The sequence below is a fragment of the Typha latifolia genome, chromosome 3, assembly GCF_019914945.1.
Source record: "Typha latifolia isolate L0001 chromosome 3, TyphaL0001v2, whole genome shotgun sequence".
Lineage (NCBI taxonomy): Eukaryota > Viridiplantae > Streptophyta > Magnoliopsida > Poales > Typhaceae > Typha > Typha latifolia.
Window position 1 is genome coordinate 2,242,306 of NC_133088.1, and position 12,302 is coordinate 2,254,607.

Genomic DNA, 12,302 nt, shown 5'->3' on the forward strand with positions numbered 1-12,302 from the left:
AGATTGAAATATAGGTGGTGGTGGTATGCAAAGCCCTTCGTTTTGCATATGTAGATCTATAAAATGCATCGTCTGATCTTGATCTGAAGGTTAATTTGATCCGTTCCACTCTCGTCTCCCTCTCTCTCTCTCTCTCGCTCTCGATTCCGATCCTGACGCTTCTCGATCTCTTGCCTCACGCCCGCTCTCGCTTCCCATTTCAATCGTGCCGATCTTTTTCCCCCTCTTCTAGGGTTTCGTCTCACCAAAAGTCTAGAAAGCGGAAACGAGAAGCCTTTGGGGATCTCTAGGATTGGCGTCATCTCCTCGTCCTTGATCTCTCACGCCATTCTCAAGGGCTAAGGGTATCAGTTTTTCAGGTTCTCTTTCTCTTTCCTTGTCTAGCTATGTTATGGTTGATTTAATTTATGGCTCTGCGTTGTTGTTACTAGTTAGGCTCTCTTTTCTGAATGTGGTGGAATTTAGTTTTTTATTATTTTATTATTTATTTATTTCTCCTTAGTGAAGCCGAGTGCTTTGATGGGATTATGATCTTGGTTAGAACAATTGCATCATGCATCAACGAGTGTACTTAGTTCTGATTCTTTAAACATTGATCATTTTCATTTATATATAGAATCTGTAATAATGTTAACTTTATCCCTGATTTCCTTTAAGATTATCTGCAAAGTAGATTACCTACATGATTCGAGGATGTGGAAATTTGCGCTCTTTTTTTTTGTTTGGTTGAAGAGAACATCTGTTTAGAACCTTGATTTATGAGCATTAGCTAAAGACCATCTTGGGAAATGATTAGATAACCTGCAAGTATATCCATCCGCATAAAACCAACAAAAAAAAATGACCCAAACATTATTTAAAGGCCTTCAAAACTTTGGTTTCAGTTCAAATTCAGCCTGACCTAATCCTGATGGATCATCAGCTAGTTCTTTTACTATTGGATGTATGTTGCATGGCATTGAAACTTGGTTGAATCATTTGCTGATAAGGTTTTAAGGAAATTTAATTAAATATTTACTACCAGAGGTTATGTATTGATTTTTACAGTGTATAGGAAATTTAAGGCACATCTCCAGTAGGTTGGATAATTGCAATTTCTTACTTCTTTGAAGTAAACTGATTGACATCGTTGTTCAGTCTCTGAAGTTGCGGATGACTGATTTTTTTTCGTTGCATATTAAATGTGGTGTTCCAATTATTTTTCTATTAGATATTGTTCATTTCATAATTCAATCTGACAGTGAACAATATATATGCTACTCTACGCAGAAGTGTGATACTGTGAATGTTTTTGTTTTCTTCTGAAAGTATGAGATCCTTGCCTTCTGCATTACTGTGACAATTTGTTAGTCTTCTTTCAAAGAAACTGCTTGACATTTCCATCTGATGTGAGATTATGCATACTATCTTTGCAGCAATGTATGATAATCTGGGCAATCCGGCTGGAGTGCAGAGACCTGCAATAGATCCTCAGCCAAACCCATTTGGCAATGCGTTTTATGGTGCGGGTTCTGGTTTCATTAAAAGTGGCTTGGGAGCATATGGAGAGAAATTTTTGGGCACAAGCTCTGAGTTCATGCAAAGCAATGTAGGAAATATGTCACTGGACAGAGTTTAATAGGCTATTGTATCATTCATTTTGGTATCTTTTGCGACATGATATATGGTTCCATTGTATATGATTTGGATTCCTAATTCCTGGCTCTGATGATACAGATTAGTAGATATTTCTCCAATCCTCAGTATTATTTTCAAGTGAACAACCAATACGTGCGGAACAAGTTGAAAGTGGTCTTGTTTCCATTCTTGCACAGGGTAAATTGACTCCTGCATTATTACAACCTTTATGAGTTGATGTATCTGTTTTTGACAACTAAATGAGGAACTCCACTTTGTTTTCATATCCAGGGGCATTGGACTAGGATAACTGAGCCTGTTGGTGGCAGACTATCTTACAAACCCCCTATTTATGATATAAATGCTCCAGATTTATACATCCCTTTCATGGCATTTGGTACTTATGTCATTTTTGCTGGCTTTTCACTAGGTTTTTTGGGAAAGTAAGTAAACTGAACAGCACTATCCTATAATTTAAGAGCTACATTCTACAGCATCTTCAAGGACTGACTCAACCTTTTCTTTCTTTTTTTGTAGGTTCAGTCCAGAAGCTCTGAGTTTACAATTCTCTAGGGGATTAGCTGGATGGCTTCTGCAGGTTGCTTTACTGAAAGGATTGTTATATTCACTTGGTGGTGCGGAGGCGCCTCTGCTTGATATCGTGGCATATGGTGGGTATGTATTTACAGGACTGTCCATGGCTATTGTTTCAAGGATCTTCTGGAGCTACTCATATTACTTCCTGATGCCATGGTTAAGCTTGTGTACGGGGGTGTTCTTGGTGAAAACCATGAAGAGGGTACTTTTCACTGAGATGAGGAGCCACGAGCACTCAAGCAGACAACACTATCTGCTTCTATTTATGGCAATTGCCCAGTTCCCCTTGTTTTTCTGGCTCGGAAAGATCGGATCATAAGAGCACTTCCTTCTTTTCTTTTGCATCTGTTAGGGTTTTGTTGTCGATCTTGGCCTAGAGTGTCAAGTAGGTGCATAACTACTTACCAACAGATCAAGCATGCAGAATGATCTGATACCTGTTTATCAATATTGGAAATTCTATTAAGGTGGTAGTAGTTGCAAGTCTTATGGCAGATGCTAGATACTATCCATATTGTTTCAGTGAGGATAATTTGTGGAGTACTGTTGGTTGTTCATTGTTAATTAGAGAGTGGTACTTACACGAAACTACTGCAGAAAGGGGAATTAACAATCTTTTTTTTTTCTCAAGATTTCATTGGCCTGATGGTACAAACTGTAGCTTGAATCTGTTGTATTATTTTGCCTCTTACCTAGTCATATAACTGCAAATTTATGCTCATCAGAAGCTTTGGATGATATCGAGTGCTGTAACTAGTTTCATAAATTCTAATCAGCTCTAGGGTCACTATATTCAGGATGAGCATTGCTGGTAGCATGCCCAAAACTGTAACCCACCATGGAGGATCAAAGACCTGAAGGAGGATTGCAGATTAATGAGCCAATGTTTTGGAGATAGACAGTGTTTACCGACACTTCGCTAGGACTTCAGATTTGTCCTTATAAGATTTTTGTCCTTCAATTTAAAAAAAGAAGAGAAAATAATATCCAAAACTATAGGACCCTTAACTGTGGTTTTTGCTACCATGGGTAGAAAGGGTAAGGGGGATGAGTTCAAGAAGGTAGATCGCAATTTGCCACAAAGAAGGTAGAACCCTGGAAGTTTTGAATTACGTGGTAATTCCGGCTTAAATTAGGGGACAATCAAAATTTCACTCTGGAACTCAATTGCTCTTATAAGGTCGGGTCGGGCTGATGGATCCGGTCGGGGCCCGAAACCCGATTATCCCGAATGAGAACAGAACAATTCGATGGTCGCATATATCCTCTCTCTTCCAGCCGTCGCTCCGTCAGATGACAATCTAATAACGGTTAATATACTCCTTCGGACTTCAAAGGCTTGAACGGCTTTATTGCCTCTAGTCTTTAGAATATTCACGTAAAGTTTCTCTCAACTAGATGGGCAAAAGGGACATTTCATTCTTGAATCCTCAGCTTCCTAAGTCGTCGTTTTGAGTTCCTTGATACTTGCTTGTACGTACGCTCATTTGGTCGCCGTTCCATTTAGGGTTTCGTTTCTTTTCGTTTCGAATCGTCGCCATGGCTCGCCGTAGTTCTGGAGGTAAAGCGCTTGTCTCTTCTCTCTTTCTCTCGCCTTGCCTCTCTTTGTATTATACTCTCTAGGGTTTGTATCTCCCGATTGTGGATTGTTTCGAGTTCTAGATCTTCTTTATGTATGAATAGTGAATCATGAGGTTGGATGCAAATATTCTTTGTTCTTTGCGGTAAATATGTTGTGTTCTAAAATGTGCCGTTTTGTTCACAGAGTCAATGATACATCGTGTAGCTACCGTGGGTGATCATTTCATTGCCATATTTTTCCAAACAAGATCTTATTTCATGTCCTTATTCGTTGCATTGCACAAGTTTAGTCATACTCCTAACACGAAATAAGCATTGAGGTGGAGAAAATGTAGCATGACGAGGTTTGTTAGACCAAATTTGGTTGTAGCCCTAGTTTGCACATATTTTGTGCATTTCAGACCTTTATCTTGTGACAAACTCATGCTAACATCACCTGGCTTTTCTGTGGTCATTTCTCTGATGAATACCTAGTGATGTAGTTGATGCAGATTTTTTTGATTCTCTTTGAAAATTATTATTCTTTATGATGCAGAATTAAGGAAAGATCTGTTTTCTTTTTTGTAAGTTATATCCTGTTTGTGGTTTTCTTGTAGGACGGTCAGCACCACGTGCTGCATCACGCCCTGCTCCAGTGAGAAACCCTCCTCAACCAGGTAGTTTTTGAATTTTCCCTCTTCCTCTTAATCATAAAGATAACATAAACTTGAGTTATTAGCTTCTACTCTCTTTGTATGACAAGCTATTGTGAAATTTTGTATCACTTTTCTTCAAATGAAGAAGCAAACTTGTTTCGTAAACTTATTATTTATGATTTCTCTATCTTCTTGCTACATTGTCTCTATTATTTAGCTTTGATCAATTAAATGTTCTGCTTTGCTTGTTTTTTCTTTTCTCTCTCTTTTGGTGATTGTTGGTGTTCCTTGCATTCATTTTGCATGTTCTGTGAGCTCATTGCCATGAGCAAGGATTTTTCTTTATATAACAAACATATATCACAATGCATTGTTACCTTTCAGTAGCATGTGTTTTTCCTTCTGATTTTGTTGTTATGAGATACTCGCTAAATTAATGCAGTTCTTGAGAGTTTTAGTATGTTATTAACCTTTTTGGACTACTTGTTAGCTTAGTTTCTAGGAACTGGTTGGTAACGCTAGTTTATCTTTCAATCAAATTGAACCTACCATTGGGATATGCAGCTTGCTTTTGGATTACTGATTAGTTGAATTTGGTCAGCCAGTGTAATCCACGTTGGCTTTGTTCCTTCACATACAATAGCTTTAGTATTTGTTTGTAACTGTTGCTGATGGTTTTCATTTTATTCCTACAGCACATCAGGCTCCGCCCCCCGCTCCTGCTCAGGGTGGTGGATCTATCCTTGGAGGGATTGGATCCACGATTGCTCAAGGTTCTGTTGTAGAATCCCTACTGTTTCATTGAATAAAAGATACTCTCTCATGATCTTCAAATCAATGAACATATCAATTCATTCTTATATGTTATGCAGGCATGGCTTTTGGTACTGGTAGTGCTATGGCACACAGGGCTGTTGATTCTTTTCTTGGACCCCGTACTATTCAACATGAGACTGTAGTCACTGAAGCTCCTGCTGCTGGAGCTGCCCCAATGAGTAATGTTGCTGGATCTGATGCGTGCAACATCCATTCAAAGGCCTTCCAAGATGTATGCTTCTCTCTTGTTATTTTTTCATTTTCAATTTTACACTGGAGTTGATAGGAATGTCATTGGTCACGTCTTGTCCTCCATTTCATACAATGTATAGAGACCTAGCCACTTCATACGATGTAGACACCTATCAGCCATACATATGGATCACCATACCTGCAAAATAAAGGTTATGGAATCCCACCAACCATCGATTGGGTTGTTCAAATCCACAATGTCTTGTAAGGGTGATGGCAACTCAACTAGTGACTGGCTGGCTCCAGTACTCTTGTGAATACGAACAGTCAATTCCTACGTTGGACTCTTTGCACTGCATACACGTTTATGTATTTTAATGCCAGACTTTTTTTTCATCATTTATATTGTTAATTACCTTCAAAATAGAATTGCATGGGTAGAGATTAGAGAATATTTACTTAAAGGCCACAACTTTAACCTGAACATAACCATCCGAGACCCGTGATGCTAGATTGGAACTGAGTGAGCATTATAGATTTAGGTTTGGTTAGGGGTGGCTAATTTTACCTGAGCTCCAGTTTCTTCGGTTAGATGGTTGACACGAAACCATTCTAATTTGTTTATGCATACGCGTGATTTTTTTTCCCATGCTTGAAAACCTTCTCTGAAAATCACCCTTGTGAAGGTTTTCTGGGGCAAGATTCAGTAGGGCCACAACTGTCTTGCATATGTCTTCCTCCCATATGCTTGCTATCTGACTACAGAAATGAAATGATAAACTTTGAAATAGTTTTGGGGAGAGCCTTAAATCCATCCTCACGAGCTGCCGCCTTATTCTTGCAACTGCTAACTGGTTCTTTCATTCATCTTTTTTCTTCTGATGCAGTGCATCAACAACTTTGGCAGCGACATTAGCAAATGTCAGTTTTACTTGGACATGCTGAAGGAATGCCGCAGAGGATCTGGTCCTGTGCTGGGTGCTTAAAAGTTCAGTTGTGAAACTATTGTCGCTAATGCATTCTTCAGGATTTCATGTAATAATAGCTTGGGTGCCATTTTGAGTTACTCCTTTGGAACACTCCAGGACTATGTTCATAATTCATTTACTTGAAAGAAGCACCCTGAAGATATTTTGGTTCTAAATTACCTACTTTTTCTCTGTTTGTATTTTGGTGATATATATTTTATCCCTATGCATTTTGGACGAAAAATTATTTCGCCCTACTTTTGTTCTCTCTTCGCACTTTTAACTAAACAATAAATATCATTAGTGTTAATAGAGATGAGAAGATGACTAAACTTCAGTTTGTGTTAAATGAATATATATTCAGAGAGAGTTGTGGTTCAGTGATATAAAATAATAGTTTTATCGTCAAGGATTTTTCCTTTAAATTAAAAAGGCATAGTGATACATAATAAAATATAAATGGATAAAATTAATTTTGTCAAATTACAAACGGTTAAAATTTATTTGATATTTTTAGTTTATGTTTTGTTTTGCCGAAACAACAACCCCGTATTATTGGATTTATTAATGTTATAACTGCATAAAGAGCCTTATATATATATATATATATATATATATATATAACTGCATTATTCACTATCATTGTGTGTTTTCTATTTTTATTCCCTATTAATAATTATCACTGACTAAGATATAAATAACATGTGATAGACGAAGCGATGCGTGGCACTATCGTTATTTCTAATTCACCATCCACGTTGAATAAATTTATTCAACATATAGAGCTTGCGGCCCAAGAAACGGCAAAGATCTTGTAGGCCCAGTACGGACCGTTGGATCCCCATCGAGCGGTAGGGAATCCTCCATCCGCTGGTCTCCCGATTCTTCTAGAAGGCAACCCGCTCTACATATAACCCCGCCTTAATCTCCTCAACGCGCTGCTTTAATCGCAATTCTCTTGTTCTCGTCTTTCTCTGCCTTTCACGATGCCTCGTCGTAGCTCCGGAGGTAGAACCCAATCCTTTCCCATTAATTGTTCGAGATTTATTTCTTTTCCTCTTTGTGGCGATTGTACCTTATTGCTGACTGATCTCATCGTGGATATGTTTGAACGATCGATGTGAGCCTCCAAAGTTTGTGTCGTTTGCGCTTTCGTGCAGTTGTTTAATTTTTTATTGTTTTAATTTTGATGAAAGATTGATCTTTATGCATGTTACAATATCTTTTTTTGTTTGATTTATTTGATGCAAAACTACATCTCCATCTGGATATGTCCATGTATATATGACATATTTGTTCTCCGGTACTTGACGGATTGCGTAAAGCGGTTGCCTTTTAGCTATCTATGTCTTATTGTAAGTCTTTGGGAGAGTCTGCGTTGGGGAATCGTTGTTTAAATTCGATTCCATAAGCTATTGCTTAGCTCAAAAAAAAGACCAGACGGAAGATGAGGGGATTCCTTTATTTAGTTTATTTATGTTGTTTGTGGACGAAATGGTATGTGTTGTTTGTTCTTGGCATCACATCTACTATTGTTTTAAGATATCTTTATCGAAGAGCACAGCGAAAAAGCAGAGAATTTGAAGGACTTCGCGGAAATGTATATGATTCAAGGTTTAGTGTATGGAATGCACATTTCGTATATAGAGATATCATTATGTGGAAGGATGATAATGATATCTCTATTTAGTAAGCTTTTAAGCTTGGAGGGGTCGTGTTGCAATGATGTGTTTTCAACTGCTTCTTTTGCATTGGATGAGTCGTTGCATCTTTCTTGTGGCCATAGTGTTCTCAGGCAATGCTTCTTTTTCCCCTCTTTGGGCATTAATTTTATTAAGTTATCTGAGCAACATTTCTTGCTTCAGTTGCTTGTATTCGTTTCGGCCGCTTTGCTAGTCTGGCCTTCAAGAGTTGTCTTTCTCTTCTAGATAACTATGTTCGATCAATCTTGCAGGACGTGTTGCCTCTCGACCCTCTCCAATGAGGAATCCTCCTCAGCCAGGTACACTTGCTGTTTCTATAGTTTAGTTGCAGTATAAAAAGCTATAATTGTTTAGTATATAGCTTACATCCTTCCGCGTTGTACTGCATGTCAAAATTCTCTCTTGTTCTACTGTTCTGATGTTTCTCTATCGATATTCCTTCAGCTAGACCAGCCCCACCGCCGGCTCCTGTCCAGGGAGGAGGTTCCATTATGGGAGGGATTGGTTCCACAATAGCAGAAGGTTGGTACAAATCTATGCATGATTTTATTTTATGTGCAATTTACTAGCTTAGAGTTGGTCCATAGCTTTACTTATATTTCTATACGCAGGCATGGCTTTTGGGACTGGAAGTGCTATTGCTCACAGGGCTGTTGATGCCGTCATGGGTCCACGTGTTATTCAGCATGAAACCGTTCCGTCTTCTTCCCCTGCAGCTACTGCTTCAGTTGGTAGTGGATCCGCTAATCTTGATGCCTGCAGCATTCACTCTAAAGCATTCCAAGATGTAAGAACTAGGAACACTGGCAGAGTCTTTCTTTAGTTGTCTTTTTTCCTTAAATTTTATTGTTATGCTCTGGCTATTAGTTGGTACATACTGGTTACTAGGAGCAGGAAAGCTGGAAAACATTTTGTTCTTGCGTGGATGCTAGTTGCTACTTATGCCATCACTGGCAGAGATTTTGCTCTTGTTTCTGTTAGTCCTGACAGTGTTCCCTTTCGTTTTTTTTTTTTTTTTGTTGTATAATGCAGTGCATCAACAGCAATGGTAGTGACATCAGTAAGTGCCAGTTTTACTTGGACATGTTGAATGAATGCCGCCGGGGTTCCGGAGAAATGCTTCGTGCCTAAACTGCATTCCAATTAGGCAGGGATTCTGATCTTGGGCTCATTTCTGAATTTTGAATGGGGTTACTGGGACTTCATTTGAATAAAGATCATCAAAATGTGAGAGTAAATTTGGGTCTAGTGCTGAGATTTGTAATGTCTTTGAACTCTCAAACTTCAATGAACCGATTATAAACATTTTACTTGTAGAATCATGGACTGTTGTTCTGCGAATTGGACGTATTTCGTCATACACATACCTTTTTGGATTGTATCTGTAGTGTTAGGGTTGCATTTCAACTATTTTGCAAATATGGGCTGCTTGATTTCAAATAGGTATAGTTTGTTAATCTGCAGTGGTGTTGCTACTGAGACACGTCATACCCTTTCAAGCAATTACAACCGTTGTTGTCAAGATAACTCTTTCGAGTGACTTTTCCTACAAGGACAATTCCATATATTTCGCTAGAAGCATAAGATTAAGACTAGGGGGAGAGAAAACGAAAGATTAGATGTTTACAATTTTAGTTTGATAGTGAGTTGAAACAAATTTATCAAGGCAAAATTAGGTCGAGAACAGTTAGCAGTTGCAAATCTACGTCAAGGTTCAGGTGGACTTTTCTGGCCTGAATGTTTGGATCTTGAAAGCAATTAAACAGATGATGTAAGAGAATCATATTGTTGACAAGTATTATATCAAGAACAATAAATATTTGAAAATTTCAATTTAAGAAGGAAATACTATAAACTTTTGAAATTTTTTTTTTTTTTGTTGATACTAGTAAAGAAAGTGTCCTTTTTTCTTTATCTCACTTCAATTAAAAATCCATCCACTTCCCATTGACATGTTCTGCAGTATGAAATTTTCTCCTAATGGAATGATGGATCAGTAGTTATTGATCTTATTTACATCTCTTAAGTTAAAAAAAAGAAAAAGAAAATCTCCCAACAATTCCATACTCTTCTACCGTGAAATGTTTAAGCTAATGGTAAGAGGTTTCCCTTAAGAAAGCCTTTGCAAAGCTTTTTCCATGCCTCCCTGTCTGGCTCTCGTGCACTTAAGCTTTCGTTTGCTGCTTCTGCATGTGAATTCTGCAATAGAAACTCTAATTAGTTTCCTTGTAGATAGATGCCACATCCAAGCAAAGGAAGAAGATAAATAAATAATACTAACTATTATCTATCATCTACTTGTGTAGGATTGCTATATGAGAAATTTGCTAGGAAAAATTCGAATTAGGAGCACATAAATTGTTGCAATGCTTTTCATGTGCTCCAAGGTATCAGGGATAGATAAATAGCGACTTCTGTGAACTATATGAAACCAGTACTAGATACTTGAATCACTGATGACAAGAGAAGAGATGGTGCCAACTAGATGACTACATTATGACTTATAGCGAAACACTACCTTCTACTAACAAAAAATCAACATTTGGTGAAAGGTTAGTTATTGTCGATATCGGCATTATTAATCTTGATGTTTGAAAGAACTACGAAAGTACTGTTATTTTACCTGAATAAGATTAGACTGGAGAAGGCGGTCGACGAGGTGCAAGAGGATGTCTTTGGTGTACTCAGGGTGTCCTTGAATGCCCATGATGTGGTCTCCAAATCTAAACATCTCTATTCCAGTTCTGTCTGATTTAGCCATCTCCTCTGCAAGGGGAGGCAACTCCCAGACCTGCAGTTCGAACACCAAATTCTTATGTTCCTAAACTCAAATTCTAACTCTATTTGCAATAGTATTGAGAAGTTTAACATACCTCATCTTGGTGACACTCAATTACAGGAAGATGACAAGGGATTTGGAGAGAAGAGAGCAGCTTAGTCATAGATTGAGAAGGGTGGATGCAGGTCACTCCTATATCCCATCCTTTGCAGGCTCTCCCTGTCTTGCCACCTAAAGCTCGGCATAGAATCTACACAAAGGTTCATGTCTTCAGACATGTCTTACAACAAGAAAAATCTAGTATAGGGATGAATTCTTCTTTAATATGCTTGGCTTTTCTAATACATTTAAGAGAAACTAGAGAAGACTATACAATGTTTTCATCTTATCAATTGACCTCTCTCAATGGGAAAAACTAATATTTGTGATGTTTAATTAATAACAAAGTAGGACAGTTTTTTTTTTTTTGCTTCTGTTCCGCAATAAATATATTAATTAACCAGTTGACCTAAAAATCTAGGTCTATCTAAGGCAGGGTCCAAAATTTTATTTTTTTTTATTTAAATAGAGGATTGCTGATCTCAAAGAGACTAAATCAAAATTATAATTTTTACTCGTTATTGGGTTATTTTATATTTTGAAGGTCTAGTGCATTTCCACATAGAGGAGAAACACCAAAGAAGTCTTAGACCACTTAATTTAGAAGAACATAAAAATCTATAAAATAGCTCTTATTGGCTTTAAGGCACCCGCAAGAGCTAAGTAGATAACACAAAAGGACTAAATTACCCTCCCTGCACATATATTACACCCATTAAAACCTGCCACGCTTTAGATCGTAGAAACTTCCGGAATCGCCTTTTGCAGGGAATCCCCGCCGTTGTCTAGTAAGCCAGCTATGGAGACGAACCAAATCCGATCAAGCAACAAGAAAAGAAATCGGGATAGAAACCAAAAGAGAAAAAATGGTAATCTAAAATGCGATTTAATACCTGATGCCCAAAGCAAACGCCGAGGACCTTCTTGCGCTTCGCATTTAGAATCGCGACCAAATCGATCAGCTCCTTAATCCAGCGGTCATCGCCATGGGCGTCGTTGCAGCTTCCGGTGATCACGAACCCATCGTAGCCGTCGATCACGCCGCCGTCGTCGCGGGGGAGATGGCCGCGCGACGCGCGGTAGACGTGCCACGTCTCTCCCTGGTCGCCGAGGAGGTCGACGAAGACGTCGTAGTAGCCGCCGTGGACCTTCTTGACGTACTCCGAGTCTTCGGCGCAGAGCAGCAATGCATAGCTTCCTTTCCCCTCCGCCGGCATATCTTTTCCCCTTCTTTTGTGGAGAGAGAAAGAGAGAGAGAGAGGAGGGATGATTCATGTTTCTTGAGGGGGGGGTGTAGGTTTTTATAATTAGGAGG

At 38.5% G+C, this 12,302-nt stretch overlaps 4 protein-coding genes across 4 annotated transcripts; 3 read left to right on the forward strand and 1 right to left on the reverse strand.

Annotated features, from left to right (window-relative positions):
* Window positions 1–25: 25 nt before the first annotated feature.
* On the forward strand, window positions 26–2,844 carry LOC140783337 (uncharacterized). Its single transcript, XM_073130201.1, has 5 exons — window positions 26–359; window positions 1,416–1,588; window positions 1,717–1,815; window positions 1,909–2,060; window positions 2,155–2,844. Exons 2-5 carry the CDS (start codon window positions 1,418–1,420, stop codon window positions 2,531–2,533), a joined length of 801 nt encoding a protein of 266 aa, XP_072986302.1. The 5' UTR covers window positions 26–359; window positions 1,416–1,417; the 3' UTR covers window positions 2,534–2,844.
* A 711-nt stretch (window positions 2,845–3,555) lies between these two features.
* Window positions 3,556–6,582, forward strand: LOC140784260 (uncharacterized). Its single transcript, XM_073131551.1, has 5 exons — window positions 3,556–3,775; window positions 4,392–4,451; window positions 5,126–5,203; window positions 5,303–5,478; window positions 6,326–6,582. Exons 1-5 carry the CDS (start codon window positions 3,754–3,756, stop codon window positions 6,422–6,424), a joined length of 435 nt encoding a protein of 144 aa, XP_072987652.1. The 5' UTR covers window positions 3,556–3,753; the 3' UTR covers window positions 6,425–6,582.
* Window positions 6,583–7,176: 594 nt separating this feature from the next.
* Window positions 7,177–9,428, forward strand: LOC140784262 (uncharacterized). The gene is made up of 5 exons (XM_073131553.1): window positions 7,177–7,414; window positions 8,361–8,408; window positions 8,554–8,631; window positions 8,721–8,896; window positions 9,142–9,428. The coding sequence occupies exons 1-5, from the start codon at window positions 7,393–7,395 to the stop codon at window positions 9,238–9,240; spliced, it is 423 nt and encodes a 140-aa protein (XP_072987654.1). The 5' UTR covers window positions 7,177–7,392; the 3' UTR covers window positions 9,241–9,428.
* Window positions 9,429–9,912: 484 nt separating this feature from the next.
* LOC140784261 (gamma-glutamyl peptidase 3-like) lies at window positions 9,913–12,263 on the reverse strand. Its single transcript, XM_073131552.1, has 4 exons — window positions 11,881–12,263; window positions 10,983–11,138; window positions 10,733–10,900; window positions 9,913–10,308 (listed from the first exon to the last, which is right to left on the reverse strand). The coding sequence occupies exons 1-4, from the start codon at window positions 12,202–12,204 to the stop codon at window positions 10,195–10,197; spliced, it is 762 nt and encodes a 253-aa protein (XP_072987653.1). The 5' UTR covers window positions 12,205–12,263; the 3' UTR covers window positions 9,913–10,194.
* Window positions 12,264–12,302: the final 39 nt, after the last annotated feature.

Bases quoted from the DNA above. Each gene is read 5' to 3' on its own strand.
- LOC140784261 (XM_073131552.1), bottom strand. From the start codon at position 12,204: ATGCCGGCGGAGGGGAAAGGAAGCTATGCATTGCTGCTCTGCGCCGAA. The intron at 11,139-11,880 runs GTATTAAATCGC...ACCTTTGTGTAG, and splicing joins GCGTTTGCTTTGGGCATCAG to ATTCTATGCCGAGCTTTAGG. The intron at 10,309-10,732 runs GTAAAATAACAG...TTTCTATTGCAG, and splicing joins TCCAGTCTAATCTTATTCAG to AATTCACATGCAGAAGCAGC.
- LOC140784260 (XM_073131551.1), top strand. From the start codon at position 3,754: ATGGCTCGCCGTAGTTCTGGAG. The intron at 5,204-5,302 runs GTTCTGTTGTAG...TATGTTATGCAG, and splicing joins TGGATCCACGATTGCTCAAG to GCATGGCTTTTGGTACTGGT. The intron at 5,479-6,325 runs GTATGCTTCTCT...CTTCTGATGCAG, and splicing joins ATTCAAAGGCCTTCCAAGAT to TGCATCAACAACTTTGGCAG.
- LOC140783337 (XM_073130201.1), top strand. From the start codon at position 1,418: ATGTATGATAATCTGGGCAATCCGGCTGGAGTGCAGAGACCTGCAATA. The intron at 1,589-1,716 runs GTAGGAAATATG...CTGATGATACAG, and splicing joins CTGAGTTCATGCAAAGCAAT to ATTAGTAGATATTTCTCCAA. The intron at 2,061-2,154 runs GTAAGTAAACTG...CTTTTTTTGTAG, and splicing joins TCACTAGGTTTTTTGGGAAA to GTTCAGTCCAGAAGCTCTGA.
- LOC140784262 (XM_073131553.1), top strand. From the start codon at position 7,393: ATGCCTCGTCGTAGCTCCGGAG. The intron at 8,632-8,720 runs GTTGGTACAAAT...TTCTATACGCAG, and splicing joins TGGTTCCACAATAGCAGAAG to GCATGGCTTTTGGGACTGGA. The intron at 8,897-9,141 runs GTAAGAACTAGG...TGTATAATGCAG, and splicing joins ACTCTAAAGCATTCCAAGAT to TGCATCAACAGCAATGGTAG.